Source organism: Myotis daubentonii, chromosome 13, assembly GCF_963259705.1.
Source record: "Myotis daubentonii chromosome 13, mMyoDau2.1, whole genome shotgun sequence".
Taxonomy (NCBI): domain Eukaryota; kingdom Metazoa; phylum Chordata; class Mammalia; order Chiroptera; family Vespertilionidae; genus Myotis; species Myotis daubentonii.
Genome location: NC_081852.1, coordinates 22,298,899 through 22,321,811, shown reverse-complemented (window position 1 = coordinate 22,321,811; position 22,913 = coordinate 22,298,899). Strand labels below are relative to the sequence as shown.

General features: G+C 51.5%; 2 protein-coding genes across 7 annotated transcripts in view; both read right to left on the bottom strand.

The window, feature by feature from the left end:
- The window catches only part of LRRC20 (leucine rich repeat containing 20), a 56,018-nt gene that overhangs the window by 5,445 nt on the left and 27,660 nt on the right, over nt 1-22,913 (bottom strand). For all 6 annotated transcript variants that reach the window (XM_059662488.1, XM_059662484.1, XM_059662485.1 and 3 more), the window contains 2 exons: nt 16,991-17,140; nt 2,943-3,110 (listed from right to left, as the gene is read on the bottom strand). In XM_059662488.1, the coding sequence (XP_059518471.1) occupies nt 2,943-3,110; nt 16,991-17,140 (318 nt within the window). The remainder of the gene's footprint in view (nt 1-2,942; nt 3,111-16,990; nt 17,141-22,913) is intronic.
- On the bottom strand, nt 10,183-17,128 carry LOC132214869 (coiled-coil domain-containing protein 22-like). The gene is made up of 2 exons (XM_059662482.1): nt 16,991-17,128; nt 10,183-13,389 (listed from the first exon to the last, which is right to left on the bottom strand). Exon 2 carries the CDS (start codon nt 13,282-13,284, stop codon nt 11,404-11,406), a length of 1,881 nt encoding a protein of 626 aa, XP_059518465.1. The 5' UTR covers nt 13,285-13,389; nt 16,991-17,128; the 3' UTR covers nt 10,183-11,403.

Here is a 22,913-nt window from a genome sequence, read left to right as displayed (position 1 = left end):
CGGCCAAATGATTTTGACAAGAATACCAAGACCTTCCCTGGCAGGTGTAGCTCAGTTGTGTGGAGCATCGTCCCGTACACTAAAAGATGACGGGTTCTATTCCTGGTCAGGGAACAACCCAGGTTGTTGGTTTGATCCTTAGGCAAGGCATGTGCGGGAGGAAGCCAGTTGATGTTTCACTCTTACATCAAAATCTAAGTGTGAGAGCTAAACTTAAAAAAACACTTAAAAGAGAACATAGGATGAAATCTTTATGATACTGGATTTGTCAAGGAATTTCTGGATATAAAACTAAGAGCACAAGCAACAAAGAATCCTACATAATAAAAGGCTAATATGCAAATTGTCCCTAAGGGTGAGAGTTCGACCAACCGGGTGTTAGACGTGCGCTAACCACCAGGGAGGTCCCGGCTGGCAGCCAGCAGCTGCTAGGGACCCTACTGGTGCACAAAATTTCATGCACTAGGCCTCTAGTAAGTAGATAAATTGGACTTTATCAAAATTTTAAAAATTGTGTTTATGAAACGACAATGTTAAAAAGAAAAAAGACACACAGGGAATGGGTATGGGTGAAAATATGTGAAAATCATATATCTGATAAGGGATTAATATCCAGAATATATATGTAACTATTACTCAACAACAACAATAAAACAATAGGATGAAAAAATGGCCAGAGGAACTGAGTAGAAATGTCTTCCAAGAAAATATAGCAAAGGACAATAAGCACATGAAAAGATGCTCAGCATCACTAATCGTTAGAGAAATGAAATCAAAACCACCATGAGATGACACCTCACACCGATTGAGATGGCTGTTACAAAAGCCAAAAAACCACCCAGAAAACAATGTGTTGGCAAGGATGGGGAAAGCTGGAACTTCTGTGCATTGCCAGGAGGAATATTTAATGGTGCAGCCACTATGGAAAATGGCACAGCAGTTCATCAAGAAATTGAACAAAAATTACTATTTGATCCAGGAATTCTACTTCTGGGTAAATACTCAAAAGAATTGAAAGCAGGGATTTGAACAGATATTTGTACACCCTTGGTCACAGCAGCATTATTCACAACAGACAAAAGGTAGAAACAACACAGAATTCATGGACAGATGAATGAGAAATTAAACGTGATGGATGCAATGGAATATTATTCAGCCTTAACAAGGAATGAAATTGTGATATATGCTATAATATGGATGAAACTTGAAGACACTATGCTATGTGAAAAAAGCCAGACACAAAAGGATAAATATCATATGATTCCACTTATATGAAGTACATAGAGTAGTCATATTAATAGAAACAGAATGGTGGCTTACCTCCGTTTCACTGTCTGTCCCAGCTTTAATAAACATACTCTCAAACCCACCTGGACTCATGTTGTGAAATCTTTCCTACATGAAGTCGAGAACCCACACACTACAGGCTGGCCTGAGGAGGAACTCAAACCTGCTCCGGGCCAACTGTGAGCTCTCTGGATGTAGACACACACACACACACACACACACACACCAGACAGTCATTGGGGAGGAGGAGGAAAAAGGGAGGTTACAGCTTCTTCAGGGATAGAATGGGATTGGTGGTAGGAGGTTCTGATCCAACTTGGTGGTTCCATCTCATCTGCACACTGGAACCATCTAGGGAGTTTTCAAACCATCATCAGAGTCTGACTGAATTGGCAGGGGCTGTGGTCTTGGAACAGGGTTTTTGTAAAGCTCCCCGAACGATCTGAACGTACATCCAGTTCGAGCACCTCTGATCTTCCAGTACTTCCATCCGGGACGCTGCCCACCTGCTCTGGCGCATGAGGTGAGCTGCCAGGAGCAAGGCTGATTGCCTACCTGGCCTAGGAGGTCCTGCCTCACACCATACGCTGTCCCCTCCACCACAAAAGAGTTTCCTTCCAACCAGTTATGTGGCTTGTGGCTTTCTATCTCCCTACGGCTATGTACAAACATCTTCTCTCCTTATGCAAAGCACTGTCCTGAGTAGCTGGGGTTCTGAAGCAAGACTGCTTGGGTTGGCAAGACCTTGTGCCATGCCCAGGTGCCATGACCTTGGCCAAGTTACTGACCTTCCCCGTGCCTCAGTTTCCTGGCCTGGGGAGAGTAACAGTATCTGCCTCATAAAGTTATGGGGAGGTTTAAACATGAGCACATTTAAATGCTCACTGAATATCAGCTGTGTGACTGACCATGCCACCAGCCCCATGAGAACGGGAGGGCGCTTTGTCCATCTGTCTCCAGCACAGTGTCTGGCACAGAACAAGCTGCTCAATAAAAAATGGCAGCCGGTGAACGAAGGAGCACTTCCCCAAAGCCTACATCCATGTCCATGCCCAGACCCGGCCTGTGTTCCGAAGTGCCTCTTATACCCTGACTAGGTCCTAGCAAGGCTGAGCTCTGAGATGCATAGCAAGGGGGCTGCTCTCCAGCACTCTGGACAGAGACAGGGACAGGCAGCATTGGCGACTGGGGGAAGGCAGAGAGGGTGTTCCAATCCTGCTTCCCAGGGGCCCCCGCGTACTAATGGTGAAGAGCGCACTGTGGAGACCAGGAAGGGCGAGCCAGGGACTCGGGGAGGAGTAAATGTGTAAGGGTCTTAGAGGCAGCCTCGGCTGGCAGAGAGATGCCAGAGGGACAGCTTGTGGCCCAGCTATGCAGGCCTCTCTGTGAGGAATGCTGAGGCCTTCTACCTCTCAGGTGAAAGCAAGTGCCCAACCCAGCCCCTGGCAGGTGGCAAGGCCTCAGAATGGTTCCCTTCGCGGGTCCAGTGCCCTGTGCTCAGCCATCTCAGGCCAGAAAGCCCAGCGCTGCCCTCCGGTCTCTGAAAATGTGACTCCACAGCCCCATGCCTGGTGCCCCTTGAGTCCTGTGAGCTTCACTCAGGAAAGGGAGTTGGAGGAAGGTGGTGCTGATGGGGGGGGGCGGTGTCCACTCACCCACAATCTCGTTCTCCTCCAGATTGATGGTCTCCAGTGCCGGCAGGGTGGTGAGCTGCTCAGGAAAGTCGTGGAACTGGTTCCGAGACAGGTCGATGGCCTTGAGGTGCTGCAGGGCACTGACCTCATTGGGGAGGCGGTGCAGGAAGTTCCCTTCCAGGCGGAGCTCTGCCATGTGGGGGAGGAAGTGGAAGGGGGGGTAAGAAGGAAAGCAGCCTAGAGACGCTACCAGCTGCCCAGGAAGGCAGCAAGGACGCCCCAGGCCAAAAGGAAGTCCTCCCAACCCAGGGTCCAGTCCATGTCTGTTTATGCAAGAGGAGGGGTAACTCCCACTGCTGGTTGGGGGTCATTTCCAGCTGGGCTCCCTACTTTTGGCTTTGGAATGGAGGGCTCTCCCAACATTCCAAAGCCTAGACAGCGGTCAGGTGGTCAGGACGTGCTGGCTCCTCCCTCAGACCAGGCCTCCGCTCCAGGCCTTGATGCGATAGGTCAGGATGGGCAGCCCGGGGCTCCTCACTCCTGCAGCTGACCAGACGAGTATGGATGGGCTCCTGCTCTTAGAGCAGCTACTCCAGAAGCTGACCAGCAACCCGCAGGGACCAGGGTGAGGAGGTAAGCAGGGCTGGTGGGAGTCCCTCTGCTGGGAACCTGCCCCAGGCTGGCTGGGATGGTGGAGGCTGAAGCTGAAGTTGAAGTGCTGTGTTCTACAGAGAAGCTGGGTGTTCACAGGGACCGGGGGCAAGGAGAAGGGATGAGAGGCAGAAACCCAGAGCCATGGTGGGAGGTAAGGGAGGTGGCATAATGCAGGCCCTAAGTGTGCTGCACCTGGGGCCCCCACGGCCTGAGTTCACACCAACTGTGCCATCTACAACTTGTTCGCTCCGTTATCTAACCGCATTAGGTGTGTCTCCTCACCTGCAGAAAGGGACTAGCAGTGCCCGTCTCAGAGGGTTGTTGGAGGATTACATCATTAACATGGGAAAAGCGCTTGGCTCGGTGCCCAGGACAGAGTACACGTTCCTATGTGCTATTGCTATCATCACAGCATAGGGCTGCTGTGAAGACTGCGTGTATGCAAAGTGCTTTGCACAACGTCTGGCACACAGTAGGTGCTCAGTAAACACCAGGGAGGAACCTAAGGAAGCAGAGGAAGCCAGTGGACTGCAGGAGCATGGGAGAGACAGAGCAGCAGAACCGCCATGAGAACACCCACAGGGGCCTGGAGTTCTGCTGGTTTCCCAGGCTCCGTCCCCAAGTGACCTTATAGTCTCTCCTTTGTTAAATGACAGGCGAGCCTTTCCACCTTGTCTGGCGAAAAGGAAACTGAGGCTCAGAAATGCCAAGTGACCTGAAGAATGACCTCAGCTCTTCTCCCCGAGGCTGGCTTCATGGGCCTGTGACCAGCACAGTCACACAGGGCCCCAGGTTCCCGAGGGCCCAGCACTCGTGGCTGAATGTTCTGCGCTGCCGTCGTGAAAGTCTGCAGCAAGAGGCTGTTCCAAGACGTGACCACTCCCTGCAAGCGGGACCCGGGCCATAACAGCCGTTGCTTTCTGCAAACCCCCGGGGGACTGTCTCATCGTAACTGATGTTCACTCTGACATACATCAGCATCGTCCCTTGCCTCCTGTTACGTGCTGGTTCCTGGAACAGGTTGCTGTCCTGACCTGGTCAAGCACGTGCAGCAATTCCCCGTACCTGGCAGCACCCATGAACTAGTACCTGTGACTGTTCCCCCGCTTTACTCCCCAGAATTCTTTAGGATCCATTCGGTCTCGCAGCCGCCTAAGACATGCCTCGTATATGAGTTTCCCTTAATAAACTCTGTTAATTACCAGACCGGAGTGGCCAGCCTCCTTCTTTGGTCTTTCCCTGCCTTCCACTTACGAAGGTAGATTTCCAGTCTCAGGGCTTTTCCCTGGGTCTGCATGGACTAACAAAGTCTTAATAATTTTATCCTTGAGTCTGTGTTTTATAAGTAGAGCGAAGTCCTGGAGTATCAGCTTATACACCGGGTCCTGACTCCCACCAGCTCTCCAGGATGGGTTCTCGGCAGCCAGCTCTCTTGCCCCCAGGCACCCAGGACATGCTGGGCTCCCCCTCTTCACCCCTATCCTGCAACTGTTACAGCCCTCTCTCCCTGGAAGGGGCCTGGGCACAGGGAGGGTCAGCCGGCACACGTGCCCATGGTGTCTTGGAGTAGAGCACGGTGGCATCTGTCCCCTGGTACTCCTTGCCCCGGGGCGGGCAGCACCAACGTGTCTGCTAGGCGGCAGCTGGAGGCTGAGTCTTGGCAGGAGGAAACCTCTCGCTCATCCTGGCCTCAGGTACTGAGCATATCCTGAGGCAGGGGGTTAAAGATTCCTGGGATACCTGGCTGGACCTCACCAGGTCCTACCCCTGGCCAGAGTGAAGTGGGGTGGTCTCGCATGTGTGGGAACTGTTAGGCCCGAGGATATGTGCACGTGTGCCCTTCATCGTGAGGAGTCGGGGGGTACCCTAGGCACTTGTGAGCGGCCGCACTTCCTGTCTTCCTCCTTCCAACCTTCCTGAGTCTGGCTGGAGTTTCCCTCTGGCCACTTGAGAACCCTCTGGAAACAAGCTATGAAATCCAAACGGCATAATTTTATGACCCCATATATGGGTCAAATGCTGATATTTACATTTAAAACGGGCGTTGTACAATATAAAGAGGAATGGTAAAATCATACTAATAATTTAAAGTTTCAATATTTTCCTGACTTGGAAGGGCATTAAATAGCAAGTGAAAATCACCATGACACACTAAGAGAACGGCCACAGAGGCAAGGAAAAGGCTTTTCATGTTCCTTTAACAGTACTTTCCTCCTGCCTGTGAACAGGGTCCTACATTTTCATTTTGCACGGGGCCAACCAGTTACTAGCCAGCCCACCTGTCCCTCTGCATCCTCCACGATGCAGCCGGGGTTGTGGGAGATAAAGGGTTCCGAGGTCCCAACAGCCAGTTCCAGGGTTCCGCAGTTGGAACAGAGCCCTGCGTGAGGGCCCTCTGGACCCACCCACCCGAGTGCCAGCCCCACTGCAGGCACCTGCTCCGCCGTGCTGTCTCTGATCTCTGATCCGATGGGGGCTGTATCTGATTCATCTTGGTTCCCTACACTCAGCAAACATTTGATAAGTGATGACAAGAGGGAAACAGACCTGCCTGTTTGAGGGGACCTGGCTGCCTCTCGTTCCCATTTCAAGGACATCCTGAACACAAGGCTCATCAGCAGAGCCACACGAACCCCGAACCCCTCCAGCAGCCAGGTCCTTAGACAGCCACACCTCAAACCAGAAAACACCCCCGCGCAGGTCACAGGTCCAAGGTCAGTTTTGGAAGGGATGCTGGAGAACATCTAGTCAGTGCTTCGCCAACTTGCCTCTGCCAGACAGCGTTTCCTCCAACACGCCGAGCACGCTGCTGCCTTGGGTCTTGGCACCTGGAGTTCCCTCTTTCTAGGATACTCTGCTACGTCGCTTCATTTGTGTCTTTGCTTGAATGTCACCCTATCTAAAGTAGGATCCTCTCCCATCATTTCCGTCCCCTTCCCCTGCAGTGTTTGCTGTCACGGATTCCATCATTAACTAACACAGAGGAGAGAGAGAGGGAAAGTGGTGGAAATGAGGCTGGAACCACGTTATGCAAGGCCTCAGCGACCTTGGGAGGGTCAGGGGTTTATCTCGGAGATTAAGCCATTTTGAGGATGAGTGTGCATGACCTCATCTAAGATTTTATGTTGATCTTATATCCCAGGAACTTGCTGAGCTAGGAGGGTTGTTTTGTAGATTCCTTGGGGTTTTCTATGTAGACAATTATATCACAAATAGAGAGTTTTATTTCTTCATTTCCCATCTATATGCCTTAATTTTTTTTCTTACCTTATTGCAGTGGTTACAGGGGTGGGCAAACTTTTTGACTCGAGGGCCACAATGGGTTCTTAAACTGGACCGGAGGGCCGGAACAAAAGCATGGATGGAGTGTTTGTGTGAACTAATATAAATTCAAAGTAAACATCATTACATAAAAGGGTACGGTCTTTTTTTTTTTTTTTTTTTTTAGTTTTATTCATTTCAAACGGGCCGGATCAGGCCCGCAGGCCGTAGTTTGCCCACGGCTGGGTTAGAACTTTCAAAATGAGGGCAGACATCTTTGCTGTCCTCAATTTTACAGGTAAAGCATTTCATCATCAAGTCTGCTGTTAGCTGTGGGATTTTTATAGACGTCCTTTACCAAATTGAGTTATTTCTCCTGTGTTCCTAGTTTGTCGAGTTGTTTTTTTTTTTAAATCATAAATGGGTGTTGGAGTTTGTCAAATGCTTTTTCTCTGTCGATATATATGATAGATAAATGGCTGATTTTCAAATGTTGAGCCAGCCTTGCACATCTGAAAAAAGTGATAATTACCACTTGGTCATGGCATATAATTCTTTTCATACACTACTGGGTTTGATTGCTAATATTTTGCTGAGAATTTTTCGTGTCTTAATTAACGTGAGATAGTGGTCTGTAGTTTTCGTTGTAATTTATTTTTGTCTTGTTCACATCTGGATTTGAAATAGAAGTAATACTGGCTTTGTTGCATGGGTTAGAGAGTGTGCCCTTCTCTTCTATTTTATGGAAGAGACTATGCAAAACTGATGTTAATTCTTGTTGACGAGTCTGCTAGACTTCTCCTGTAAAATCTGCGCCTAGCAGTTTCTTTTTTTAGGGTCATTGTAGTTATGAATTCAGTTTGTTTGATGGTTATAGGGTTTTTCAGATTGGATATTTCATCTTGCTTGAGTTTTGGTAGTTTGTGGTTTTTAAGGAACTGGTTGGTCCATTTCTTTTAAGTTGTCAAAAACTTATGAGTACAGACTTGTTCATGATAAACCTGGTAGGTTTTGAGGGGAAACCAAACCATGGAACTGCTTGCAGGCCCCCTCACCAGGGAAAGGCAAAAAAGGTAGGTTCCCTGGGATAGATGCCCCCATCCCTATCAAAGTCCCAGTCTTAACCAACTCCTGGGACTTTATGTCACCTCAGCCTAGGTACTTGAGGTTTTCTCTGTTGTTCCCACTTCAGAGAAGGAACAAGAATGTGGCCAATAGCCCAGTTACCTGCTCGGCTGATGTGCTGAGCTGCCAAATAAACATGGTTGCAGCCACATCCAGCTTTGCTTCACACCCCTGGAGGCACAACACATTCCTCTTCGTTGTTGGGGTCACAACAATGCCCAGGGTCTTGCTACCTTCTCTCTGGGTGGCATGGGGGCCCTCCAGATGTTTCCTCCCGCTCGCTTACACCAAGGTTCAGAGCCAACCAGCCTGGGCTCCCAGCACTGTCCCCACCCTGAGAGCAGCCCCTCACGATATTCCCTTATTTACTATCTATTAAACTGTGGTTTCGGGTGTCTGTTAAATGGACCTCCCTTCCCCAAGTTCTTTGTATTACTTCCGCATCCTCCTTATCTTGGACAACTGCCAAGGCTGACTCAGAAGCCTTAGACTGACCCCAGCGAGAAAGGAGGCCTACTGATTCCATTAAGGAACTGATGAGGCTGGCTGGCCGTAACTATGGAGCCAGGCAGGCAAGGGAATGCGCCAACTCCAAAAGTACCCATCCACCGAGGATCAGCCACCGAGGATCAGTCAGTGCCTTGGGTGCCACACCCACATCAATAAGCAGTCGTGTTCCTGCTCACAAGGGCCCCCCTGCAGGGCAGGGTCAGCCAGGGTGCAAAAAGTGTCCTTCAAACGGCTCATGCTCCGCACAAAGACAGCTGGGCACAGGGGCAAGGAGACAGGAGTGGAGTTTCCAAAAGCCACACCCTCTCCTCAGGTGGACAGAGGGAAGGGGTGAGAAAACTGTTCTGTGTCTGCAACAAACTAAAATGGTGCTGACCATTCCGCCCCCACGAAAAGAATAAGGCAGTTGTCACTGTCCCAACATGGACCAATTTCTAAAACGTACTGCTAAATAAAAAAGGCAAGTTGTGACCGAGCTGGTCTGGCTCAGGGGCTAGAGCATCAGCCCTCGGACTGAAGGGTCCTGGGTTTGATTCTGCTCAAGAGCACGTACCTCGGTTGCAGGCTCGATTCCCTGTAATGGTTGGGGCACGTGCGGAAGGCAACCAATCTATGTGTCTCTCTCACATTGACGTTTTTCTCTCTCTGTCTTTCCCATCCCTTCCACTCTCTCTAAAAATCAATGGAAAAATATCCTCAGGTGAGGATTAACAAACAAAAAAAGGCAAGTTGCAAAAGAGTGCATACCCTTTAATCCTATTAGTAGTTATAAAGGAGCTCCGTGGATCTGGGCCCGAAGTCCCAACCCCTTCTTTTCTGCTGTGTGACCTCGGGCAAGTTACTTACGCGCTCTCTGCCTCAGTTTCCTCATCTATAGAAGGAGACAGTGTCAGCAGAGCTGTGTGCCTTTTGCAGGGTCTAGCAAAGAATCTGTTCCTTGACCTCTCCAGCCTCTGGAGGGTTGGAACCACATCATCCAGTCTCTGCTGCGGCTGTGACATCAGCTTCTCTGACTCTGGCCCTCCTGCCTCCTTTGAAGGACCCTGTGATGACACTGGACCCACTCACTCAACCCAGGGTACCACCTGGTCTCAAGGTCCTTAACTAAATCACATCCGCAGAGTCTCTTTTACCATGAAAGGAAACAGTCACAGGCTCCAAGGACCAGGATGTGGCTATCTTTGGGAGGGTCATTATTCCGCTGACCACATGGTCGGAAGTCATTCATTTACCTGCTCAGTGGGTAACGCCCACGACTCTGTGCCAGGTACTGCGCCGGACAGTGCTGCAGATGCAGCCACTCTCAGGGCTGGGCATGGGTTAATGTATTCAATCTTCACAGGGGCTCTCTGGGTAAAGACTATTAGCAGTATTATTCCATTGTACCGAGGGGGAAACTGAGGCACAGAACAGTTAACCTGCCTGTGATTACCGAGCTAATGAGTTGCAGAGAGCATCAGTCAGGGCCCCCACTGGAAAGAGCTGGCATACTCAAATTAACTCAAGGAGAGTTTATTTGCAACAAAAAGTATTTCCAACGCTGTGAGAGGCTGCAGTGGAATATCAAGGGATCATGCAGTCACCCGGGGTTACGAGCAGGGAGCTGTCACCACCCAGAGAGACAGTCATGTTGAAGCTGCCTTGAGAAAAGTGACCTCCGGACAAGGGGCACAGCTAGCCCGCGGTGGACCTCACAGGGAGGTGGCCACTCTCCCTCTGCTCTCCTGCTGGGGCTCCCCAAAGGCTGCACCTAACTGCAGCCGAGGGTCAGAGAGCCAAGATCAGCACGGAGCACGAATCTACAGAGGATGTGGGAGACGTCACACTCCAGAACTGGACTCGAACTCGGTGTCTGTGCTTTACACACCAAACGACCCAGCCTCTCATCTTGTGGGGCCTGGTTCAGCCTGACCACAGACAAGGCTGCTCTGCACCTGGTGGGCCCCGGGCTCAGGGTCAGGTCAGTGCTCGATGACGTCATGGTGTATACCATGCTCTCTTAAAATGCTCTCGCCCGCTGGCCTTGGTAGTCCTATTTCTGGATTCTATACAAAGTAAGCTGAAGGCCATGGCACTTGGGTTCCTTTAGCTCTCTGCTGGGGAGGGCTGAACCACTGTCTGCAAGCACACATGCAGGGGTCACGAACAGCTTGGCCTTTTCCCCACTGAGGTCAGCCAGGTAACCCCAGATGCCCTTGTGGGCCAACAGCAAAAACCGATGCAGAAGGTCACAGCCGATCACCACCTCGGCATCAGGTAGGGACTCTTGGTCGTCGGGAACTGGGAGCTGCCCTGTGGATAACTCAGTGAGATGGACTCTCCCAGACCTGCTATCTCAGTGGCGGGCCGTGCTGAGGGAACCCCTCAGAGCAGATCTGCCTGGTCCCAGACTAAAATCAAGGTGTCAGAGCCCAATGGCCTGCGGCAAAGCTTCACTGTCCGCCGCGCTTTCCCGGGACTGTACCCCTTCTCTCCCCTTCCATCTACTAAGTGCCAGCAGCTAGAGAAAAGTAACGCAGTGGGCAGGAGCAAAGCAGGAAGTGGGGGAAGAACATGGGACTGAGCAACCGTCGGCTGCGCCACCCCTCACCCAATAAGGTGTTGTCTGCTTACACACCCGACGCCTCTGAGACCAGGAGCTCCTCGAGGACCAGGTCGAGGTCTCAGTTTTCTTTCTTTTTGACAGAGTCCCTCATTTTTTGGGGATCCAAGGCCCCAGCCCCAGTACTGTCCCCAGTAAACTTCAGCCAAGCTCCCAGTCTCTGGCCGCTCACCCCAGGTAAGGATTGGGGTCAGGTGGACAGGAGCCACCCCAGCAGGAGGGACTGGACAGCAAGCACAGGGAACAGTGAGGGCCAGTGCTTGGCCATCGCCTCCAACACTCCAAATCTCTGCTGAGGCCGGGGGTGGGGGAGACCTCTGCGGGGGCCCCTCAGGTCTCATGGACCTGCCCATGGAGGCCAGCGTTCTCCTGGCGAAGGGCCCGGAAGTCCTCTTGGATCTTCTCCAAGTTGCCGAGGGTCTTCTTGCCCATCTCAGTCTCGATCTGCTCCTCCAGGTCTCGGACCTCCCGCAGGAGGGTGCCCAGGTCCTCGATGGTCTGGAGGAGCTGGCTGCAATTCTCATGCAAGGCAGCCAGGTACTTGTAGGCCTTCCGCACAGCACCATCCTTCTTGGCACCCTTGAACACCAGCTCATCAGTCACCGCAAATGTCCGGTCCAGCTTCCCAGACAGGGAGTCGATTTCCTTCTGAAGCTGCTTTGTGCCAGACAAGATCTTAGTGATCTCTTCCTTCTGCTTCCGGACGTTACCCACAATCTCCAGGATGCGCTGGGTATAGGCCGGCCGGGACACGTCTCTGGGCAGGCTCTCCTGCTCGGACACCAGCTGCTTATAGATCCCCTCCTCCCTGCGGGCCTCCTCAGCGGCAGCCCGAACTCTCCGGTGCAGCTCCTGGATCTCTGCCAGCCGCCGAGAAGATTCCAGCTCTCTGCAAGCCTGGAGCTTTCGGAGGTGGCGGTACTCAGCAAGGAGCGGGGCCCGGTGCTTTTCCCACTGGCCCGCCAAGTGGACGACCCGCTGGGCACTACTCTCTACCACGAGCTGTAGCTTGGCAAGGTTGGCAGCCCCGTCTGGCAGCAGCTGCACCGCCCAGCACTTCAGGTGCAGGGCCTGCTCCCTCTCCGCTGTGCTGAGCTCCGTCTGCCGACACCGGGTCTCCATCTGCACAAGGCCGATTCCCAGCGTCTTCATGTTGGCTGCAACCTCTTCAATCTTAAAGTTCACTCCATTTAGCAGCTCCCGGAGAGCCTCCAGCTCCTGCTCTTGAGCTGCCCACGTGTCTGGTTCAGGCCACCGGGAGGTGGCTGGCACAGCTGACACCTGGGCTGCCTGGGCCTCGGGCTCCAGATGGAAGGTGAACTTCTCTGAATGTGTGAAGCGGGAGCCCTTGGGAGCACCAGCTGTGGTCCCAGCACCCCAGGCCTGCAGCAGCTCTCCCACGTCCTGGGTTTGCTGGGGGGTCCCCAGCTGGCCCCAGGTCTGACGCAGATGCTCAGTCAGGTGCTTCTGCAGCCGCTGCAGCTGAGCCCGCCTATCCTGTGCGGGGAGGCAGGATGCCCGGTGGACCCAGGCCTTGTCCCCAGGGTGGTCCCGGGCTGTGTGCTGGCATAGCTGGATGGCATGGCATTCGAGGAGCGAGGCCACCCTCCCAGCAGGCTGAGGCACCTGCGTGGGGGCTGGTAGTAGCAGGGAACTTGCCTGGAACTCCCGGGGCCCTCCTGTGGAACTCAATTCAGGCACGACCAGCGTCCTGGCATGGAAAGGATTCTGGGGGGCCGAGCCCTGGAGGTGCTGCAGCTTAGGAGTGCGAAGAAGGGGTGGAACCCAGGGCAGGGCCAGCTGGTCCCGAATGTGGCTCCCGATGGCCCGGAGAAGAATCGCTGAGTCACCTGCAGGCTGGTCTGCGTCCTCACAGGCATCGGCAGGTAGATGCTCAGCCAAGAAGAGAAGCAGGTCCCGGAGGTCAGGCTCACTGGGGTAGAGGAAGTTCTGATAGCCAAGCTCCAGAGGATAGCCCAGGTCCATGCAGGCCTGAGCCAGGCTCATGGCCAGGTGGAAACGGGCAGACATGGCGAGAGGCAGCAGGGGGCTGAGGCCAGAGCCCACAGCAGGATTGATCACACGCAGGCAGCAGACAACGGCTTCGACAACTAGCTCAGTAGTGAAGGCTCGCAGGGTCTGCACTTCCGGAGGAACTGCCGCGCCGGCCTGGCGCAGGGAATGGATGAGGATTCGGTCTGCCTCCTCCATGGTGAAGCTGCGTCCCAGTCTGGGGCGGGATCCAGGGCTGGGTCCGAGCAAGCGAACCTAGGTCTCAGTTTTCTTAGCCTTCTCAAATATCGGGCGCTATGAGGGCTGGATGCGATAGCATGGGTGAGACCCTCAGCACGCACCCAGCGAACTTGGGCTCTCCTGCTACTCCTCACCTGCTCATGCCCACGGCCGGGGGTAGAGCAGGCGCTCACGGGGAACTGCTGAGGTTCACTGAAAGACAGGCTGTGAGAGGCTGAATACACACACAGGCAATGGCCAGACCAACTGTAAGAACAGAACTCTGACCCACAACCTGCCCAGGAAGCCAACCCATCTCAACAGTGACAGCTCAGGAAGCTGTCTGCCCTAAGTCAGACTGGTGGGAAGTGAGACTGCTATCGCTATCAACAATCCTGGAAACCAAGCAATACCCTCTGTAACAAATGGACCCAATGGCCAGGACTCAATTGCTGACAGTTTCCTTAACTTTTGTCCCCACTTCCAACTTAGCACCAAGCAGAGAAATCCAAATACACACCCTAACCAATCACACAGGATGCCCCAGGGCCAGCAGGCCTGCCTCCAGGTTCCCCAGGCCAAAGGCCTCCAATCAGGACACACCCGAAGCCTTCCCTTCCTCCACTGTATAGCTTTCCCTCCCCTCTGCCTGCCTTTGAGTCTCTGCCCAAGGCAAGCACAGAGGCTGACTCCCTTGCTAGAGCAGCTCTGAATGAGCAGCCCCTGCAGTTCTCATTTGGGCGGTCTTCGTCCACTCTGCAGGGGCGTCTCACACACACGCAGTAGGAAGAGCTGAGTGAGCCCTGGCCGGCTCGGCTCAGTTGGTTGCAGCAGCATCCTGGACACCGGAAGGTGGCAGCTTCGACTCCCGGTCAGAGCACATTCCCAGGTTGTGGGTGTGATTCCCGGTCGGGCCGTGTGCAGGGGGCAACCAGTGGATGTTTCTCTCTCACATCGATGTCTCTCTCTCTCCGCCCTCCCTCCTTCACTCTCTGTAAAAATCAACCTAAAAACAATCACATTTTTAAAAAGAAGACCTGAATGATTTGCATGGAGAGGAAGTGGGGAGATGGGGACACAGAAAAAGAGGGAACAAAAGAGCCACAGCTGGACACTGGGACTCACTTGCCCTTTGGACTGATTCCATTTCTGCCACTGTCCTTCCCAGGTCTTTCTTGCTTTTTCTTGTTATAAGATGGGTGAAGGACATAGAGGAGATGGAATCATTTAAAGATGACCTTGCTCTGCCCTGGCTGGTGTTGCTCAGTGGATAGAGCATCGGCCTGTGCACCAAAGAGTCACCAGTTTGATTCTTGGTCAAAGGCACATACCTGGGTAGCAGATTCGATCTCCAAATCCCAGTCAGGGTACATGCAGACCAATCAATGTGCCTCTTTCATGTTGATGTTTCCGTTTCTCTCTCTATCCCTCCCTCCCTCCCTCCCTCCCTCCCTCCCTCCCTCCCTTCCACTCTCTAAAAAAAAAAATCAATGGGCGAGAATAAATAAATAAACAAATAAACAAACAACCAGGTACACAGATAAACAAACAAGCAGACTAATAAACGCAAATAAGCAAATAAATAAATAATAAAACTTTGCTCTGAGGGGCCATGAGCCCAGCAGGAGACGGTTCCCAAGCTGTCCACAGGAGACAACTTGGCAGGCATGGGGGTCACAGATGGCTCTCTCCCCAACACCAAAGCAGCCCCCCTCCTTTGTCAGGACACTGGCAGGCTGTGAGGAGCCCAGCAAATCTTATTCAAGCCTCCTCTTCGCACATCAGAGCGTTTTCTTATTTGAAAGAGAAGCTACGACAAAGGCTGGGACTCAGCGCTATCTCCGCTATCTCCGCTATCTCCGTGGGAGCCAGGCTGGTCCTCAGCTCCAGCCCCTTCCTGCTGGGCACACGGCCATCCCTTTGTAATCCAAGGCGTGTGGGGGCATCAGGAGCCGCAGCCAGCACAGGAGGGAGTTCAAACTGTACCTTCAACAGACTTCTGACCCAAAGGGTATTATAATGACTGCATTTCCAGGGCCCAGGCACGATGCACGGGGCTCTAGCACATTTCTCTGACACCCATGGTGGTCCCCGAGAGCGCCTGTTCACTCATCCCGCAAGGCGCTGCCGAATGTCAGATCCGCTGAGCCTCGCTTCCACGCCCACCCCGCTGCCCTTGCCACTCTCGGGAAGATTTTGTCCTCGGCCCAGCAGCCCCGTGTTTTGTCCACACGAGCATCGCAGCACTCGGTGTTGTGGGCGCGTCTGTTCCGTGACCCTGGGCTCCTTCAGTGGGAGCCTCCCACAGGCCTGGACGCAGCAGGAGCGCAGGGCAGAGTGAATGAAGGAAAATGTACAAATGAACTCCTCTCACCCAAAGGAAGTCCCCCTGCCTGGCTGCCCTTCCAGGGGCTCCACCCACTCCCACCATCCGCGGTCCATCATTCCCTCCCCCTCTGGAAAGCAAACACCCCATTCCAGCGGGCTGGATACAGCTCTGGAGGACCCGTGAGTTCATGCAGGTGTCCTGGGGAGGAACCTGGCCTGCGAGGTTGGCAACCAGGGTGTACTGCTTTGAGACCCCAGGCGGGCACGTCCCTGCTCTCCCTGACCTTCCTTCTCCATCCCTGAAACGAGGGAATGGAAACAGCTCTAATATTTATGGGAGATTCTCCCAACCAGTGGCCCTCAGGATAAATCTAGTGTTTGATCGCTTGTATCTTATGTAAAAATATGAGCCCTGTGAGCTTCACTCAGAAACGACTGCACAGACCAAGCCCACGTTCTTGCCCTCGTGTCCGCACCTCGCCGGGGGTCTTTCCAGGCCTGCCTGTGGCTCCCTCCTGTGGTTTCCCTAAGAAGCCTAAGATCAGCTGTAGGAGACAGGCTCGCTCGAGTTGCTCTGTTCCTCCGTTTCCATTTTACATACGTGTTTCTCTACACAGGCTTTTAGACCCTTTCCATGCTTCTAGCAGATAGAGAATTCTAGAAGGCAGGAAGGTCATGCCTCTTGTGCTCTCCCCAACTCTCCCGCTCCACCACTTTGAAAGCACACGCCACGTGCCCAGGTCGCAGCTCCATCCCAGGCCGGCTGAGTGGCCCTGGACTCTTGCAGAAGGATGGAGGGGCTGCTCTGTGGAGAGGGGGACAAGCACTGCGGTGACACCTGCACCCTGTGTCTATCCAGAGGAGCCACTTCAAAAGAATCGATAATACCCACCCGCTGGCCTCCTGCCACCTCGCTGCCACGCCCCCTGTCCACCTGCTCTGTGCGTGCCCAGCAGAGGAAACACCAGCATTCTGGAATCTGTCACTCCTGAACTGAGAGAGCAGCATAGGAGAACAATGCCGGATTGGGGGACCAGCCGGGGGCTTGTTCAAGTCACCAAGAGATACTCCTGGGCCTCAAGACCCCAAAGACCCCGCTGGTCTGTTCAAATAAGAGTCACTCCAGGACCCACACCTAGACCATTAGCCAATCTGATTCACAGCCAGCGAGGCAGACACGACAGAGGTTTCTACGCTTCAGGAAGGACACAGGTCCATCCTCAAAGCCTCCCCCTGGCAGAGACTTCCCAGGTGCAGCTGATGGGGCTGGCCCTAGTGACCCTCCCAAGAGTGTCAGAGCTTGAGGACGAGGGCTGGCCATGCCCCCCTGAGCTAAGCTGAGCTGACCAGGGCCTACCTTGAAGCTGACAGAATGTGGTCATGAACTTGCTGGTGAGGGACTTGAGCTCGTTGTTGGCCAGCGTGATGAGGTGGATCTGGTCAGTGACATTGCGCAGGACCTTGTAGATGCCGATGGGGAAAGAAACCAGCTTGCACTCGGCCAGATCTGCAGCCAACAAAGACAGACCAGAGTCAGCAGCCAGAGCTGCCCGAGGACTTGCCCCAAACCATGTGGACCCGACCCGGTTCACCCTCCCAGCCTCCTTGCTCTCCCGCCTGTCCCCCCTGTGCCAGGCTTGAAACCCTACTCTCTCTCTTCTGGGAGACTTCATCACCCGTAATCACACTTGTCCCTCTCCATTACCACAGCCTACTGGCCAGAATGTGGAAGGCAGGGTTCTGCCAGCGCAGTGGCGACCAGCATTCATGGCAATGCACTTGAGTCCCTGCCAAGTCGACAAGTCCCTAAGGAACCGTCAAAGACTCAACAGTGAAGCTGCAGTCTTATGAGTACTTGGTAACAGTCTACTTCTTTGAAAACAGGCAATTCACATAGACGTTGACCTTCCCAGTCCTGTCACTCTGACAGAAAGAAAGCCTTGTACAAGAGGCAGCGAGGAAGCTGTGTGCTGGCTCGCTGGCCGTTCCTCAAGAATTACCATATGGCCAGCAACTCCACTCGTAGTGTACATGCGGGAGAAATGGAACCAGGTGTCCACACAAAAACACATTACACATGGATGCTCATAGCAGCATTATTCATAACAGCCAAAACATGGAAACAACCCAGATGTCCATCAACTGCTGAATGGATAAGCAAAATGCGGTATCTCCATAAAAGGGAGTAAGTTTAGCAATAAAAAGAAAGGAAGTACCAATACATGCTACAATATCGAAGGACCTTGAAAGCATTATGCTAAGTGAAATAAGCCAGTCACAACGGACCATATAGTATATGAGGCCATTTATATGAAATGTCTAGAATAGCCAAGTATATAGAGGCAGAAAGTAGATGAGTGGTTCCATAAGGCTGGGGGGCATCGAAGGATTGGGAGATGGAGATGAAGTGGTGAAGGTTTCTTGGTGAAGGTAAGCAAATGTTCTAAAATTTGATTGTGGCGATAGCGGCACAAATCTATGAATATACTAAAACCGCTAAATTGTATACTTTAGATGGCTGAATTGTAGGGTATATGAATTATATGTCAATAAAACTGTTTTATATACATGGCAGCAGGGAGACACTGAAAGTATGAAGGCTAAGAGATGAGGTTCATCTAAGGCATGTAAGTTCCCTGGGCCTCAGTTTCTTCATCTGTACAATGGGGGTATCATTATCCACCTAGCAAAGCTGTCAGGAAAAGTAAATGTAATACAAAGTACTAAATGTACTAACAAAGTGCCGGGCAGGAATGCAGAGGTAATGCTACAGATGCTGTTTCTTCTTCCCTAAGTGCCCCCATTACTGGTGATCCCCTCCTAACCCCTGAACCCCAAACCCCAGGAGCACTCACTCACCAACTCAGAAAGCACTGCCCCATCTCCCTCTCAGCAAACTCTTGTCTTTTTCCCAGGCCTCTAAGCCTTTGAAAATTTTTCCAAATTAAATATACAGAAATCAATAATATTCCTGTATACCAGCAAGAAAAGAAAGTTTATAAAGATCCTACTGTGAACAGCAACAATAATGCAAAGCCGATAGAAACAGTCAGAAGAGAAGCCCTTCTCCCTCATCTGCCTCGTAGAATTTCTGCTCTTGCTCCAAGGCCAGCTCAAGTGTCACCTCCTTCAAGAAGCCTCCTCTCACTGCAGTTAGATGCCCCAGCCTCTTAGCCTCATATTGTGCGAATAAAACCTCTTCATCCTGTATTGTACTGCCCCCCTTTTCTTTCTGCTTTCCCACTGGATTGGAAAGACCACAGAGCACGGTGCCAGCAGAGGTCTAGCAGGCCTGGAGCAGGGCAGGGTATTGGGGACCTCCCTGAGTTGGTGAGGAAAGAAAGGGGGCACGTGAGGTAAAGACAAAAGTCCAGATGCCTGAGGGCCACAGGGGTCCTGTAGGGCATCCTGTGAAGAGGTGTCTTACTGCCTCCCTGGTCCAGGTTGTGCTGAGTGAGTGCAGCCCTGCTGCCATCACCAGCAGCTCCTATATCAGCAGGTGAGGATGGCGGAAGAGGATGCGAAGTCTGCAGCGGGGACCCAATCCCAGGAAGCCAGGCTTTCAGTAGAGATCAGGGCTGGGACTGGACCAGCTCTGCGGGCTCAAAGTTTGGGGTAGCCTGGGGATTCTAGAAAGAACAAACCCTTCCAAACCACGAGTCCCTAGTGCCTGGTGCCAGAGCACAAATGGCTCCAAGGGACGGCCGTGGTGGCTGTCAATCATATCCGTCCACTGGGTGGGAGCGACAGATCTACAAGCTAGGAGCAACACCAAGGGACACATCAGAAGCTGTCCCTTTAAAGCAAAGAGCCACAGAGGATGCCTCCCACCACCTGCATCCCTTAACATGGACTTAGGAGTTCTGTCCAAAGAAACAGAAAACATAAACATTGGAAACAGACAAGATTATCATGATGTGTATTTGCAATGACTGTGTGACCTCAAACACCCAAAGTCATCTGACAACGCAAACAAAACAGACTTCAGCAAAGTGGCTGATCCAAATAAACATGCAAAACTCAATGACATTCTATATGCCAGCAATAAAAATATAGTTTTTGAGGATCTTATTCTGAACAGCAACAGTAATATAAAATACACAGTGATAGCAATAATGAAAAAATGGATCTGAATAATATTAAGAAAAGTCAAAGAATCCACACAAAAATGTTTTTAAAAATTGATTTGTATGTGAAGCTATAGCATGTTCATTGATAACAAGTCAAAATAGTAAAATCATGTTGATTTTTAAAGAAATGGATTTCTTTAAAAGATTGCTTATAATGTAATTCCTACTCAAATCCCAAAATGTTTTTTGGTTTTTTAACTTATGAAATGGTTTTAAATTTCAACTGGAGGAATGAGCGAGCATGACTCTATAAGAAAAAAAGATGGGTGGTAACCAATATTGCAAGGCTACAATTATTTCAAAAGAGGGCCACAGGGAAAATAGATCATAGAAATAAAATATATAGCCCATTTGGTCCATAAGTAATATGTCATAATTTAATAAATGCTAAAGGAGGCCTCACAAAAAAATCAGCAAAGGATTAATAACTGATGTTAGAAGAGCCAACCAATTAACAATTTTGGGAAAACAAAAAAGAGAGACTCTCAATAACCTAAAAATCAAAATAAACTCTACATCAAATTACACTCTAAATATTTTTTAAATCAAAGCAAAAAATACAAAACAAAACAGAACTTAACATTTATACAACCTCTTATGCGAGGAATACTTTCTATATCTAGGAGCTATAAAAGAATCACAAAGGGACAGATCAACAAACCTAACTGTATAAAATACAGTTAGACACCTGGATGCAAAAACCAAACAAACAACAATAATACTTGGATGCTTTAAAAATAATAATAATGAGGCAAGCAGCAGATTGTGAAAGAGGAACCAAGACCCTACTGTGTGCCAGGCACTGTTCCACATTGTGTCCTGTGACTTCTCTATGATTCTCTTTTGTTACTGGGGACCCCATCTGTTTCCTCCATCCTTTAACCTCAGAACTGCCTACCAGAGGCCGGTGTACATGTGGGGGGAGGGGCGCACCACAAAGTTCCTACTAAGAACAGTCTGGCTTCCATTGATGGCAAAGGCCCCCAGAGATTCCTGCAAACATACCCTGCGCCTTACAGGCCATGGCACCAGCCACTAACACAGCACGTGGACTCCAATCCCTGCTGAGAGGCTCTTGGGAATGGATCTCCATGATCCCTGGGACAAGAACATGGACAGCCAAATCTCCAGACCCGCTGGAACAAATCCCAGCCTTGCCCAGTCATCTTCCCATCTGTGCGCAAGAAGAAAACTGCTTCAAGTCCATTCCCTGGGGGGTTGGAACAATAATAACCATAAATAGTAAGAGTTACTATTTCATATGTGCTAGGCTGTGAAAATTCTCCCCTCTGAACACACGAGGAAAGCGCAACTAAGTGACTGGGTCAAGGCCTACAGCTAAAAAGAAGGGAGTAAGGCTTGAATGCAGATTAGGCTGATCAGGAAGCCAGGGGCCCTAACCATCCTGCTACCCGGCCCCTTGAGTGAAGAACATCCCCAGTGCCTGTCTCTAGGCTGGGCCAGAGAAAGGGGAGTTCCTGCTGAGCCCTTCAGGGGGGTACCGGAGCCTTGGCTTCAGGCTCCTACGAGCCTTTCCAGTTCAGGGCCTGTGATTTCGGGGAAAGAGGCCCCTCAGCGTCTTTATGAGCCAGTCACCTTTTGCTCTCAGGAAATTTCTCTCCAGGTCTAATTCAGAGGATGGGTACCATCTACACCCACAATACCTGTTTACAGTGCAGAAAAGCCCCCTGAGCGGAAGGAACCAAGTTCAATGCTGAGCCCTGGGGCCTACAGGGGCAGATAGCACTGCTTCCAGGGGATACAGTCAGGATGTGCCCAGGGAAGAGAAGACCCAGACTGGAGGCAGGTGAGTCACCCTCAAGGAGCCATGAGATGTCTTCAAGAAGAGGGCCCCATCCTCTATGGGTCCTCCGAGCTGACGGGACAGGGAGTAGGTCACCAGTCACAAAGAAAAGGCTCCTGTGTGAGGACGTGAGTGCTGCACTGCGGGGTGTCATCAGGCAGGGTCACCACAGAGCGGATTCCTGAACCAGATGGAGGCCAGGTCATCTCAAAGGTCTCACTCAACCCAATAAAACAACTATAGCCAACGTCACTGAGTATTCACTATGTGCCATGCACAGTACTAGACACTTTTCATACATAAACTCATTAAATTCCCATAAGAACCATGAGTTACCTTCACAGGAGGAAAAATGAGGCCCCTGTTGATAGGTCAATTGTCCAAGGTCATTTTGGTGAGATGGTGGAGTACTAAGGACCCGAATGCAAAGATTCCAGGAGGGTGACCAATTTGTCCCAGTTTACCCAGGATGTTCCCAATTTTAGCACTGACAGTCCTGCATCCCGGGGGACACCTCCTCAGTCCCAGAAAACTCAGGACACTTGGTCACCCTGGATTCAGGCTGGACGCTGATGAGTGAGAGGTTACTAGGGCCAGAGAGGAGAGAGGGAAGGCAACCCAGGTGTAAGCAGGGCATGAGCCAAGGCCCAGAGGACTTTCATCCCTCCTGGACTTGACCTTGAAGCCCTGCCTTCTCCACCAATTTCCTGGAGCCTCCACCTTGCTCAGAGAGTCCTCAGACAAGATGACTCTGGGGCTGGAAGAATTTCATGCTACTTGGGGTAGCTTGAGCGGTCTGGGGCAACACCAACATCTGGACAGCAGCTGGACTCAAGCACACCTTCCCCCAGTGCTCCCAGATGCTGATACCTGAGCTGCAGTAGATACAGAGATGCTTGGGGAAAGTTCTGTAATAAACACAAGGCATAATTATCCTCATAATTATAATTATTATTGCAAGATGGCCATACTGCATCTCCCCAAACCTCTCATTAAGAGGGCACACTGTACTAATAAAGAAGCTTTTGATTCAACACATGGACCCTTCATGAAAGGTTATCGTGTTAATTCTAATGAATGCCTGATGGAAAGTAACTGGTGGGCAGGACCAGGGCAAGTAAAGAAAAATCCGGAAATAAACAGAGCATTCTGCGGAAGTCAGGAGGGCCGGGCCAAGCTCGAGCTGTTTCTTGGAAATGCAGAACTCTGACCCCTGCTCAGTCCCTGCCGAGAGGTGGGCCTGGTGGCAGGGCCCAGAAGGGGGATGCAGAGAGGGTCATGGAGCTCCTGTCAACCAAGTCATAGAAAGCAAGTGCCAGGGACTCGGGCTGGCAGGCACTTTGGGC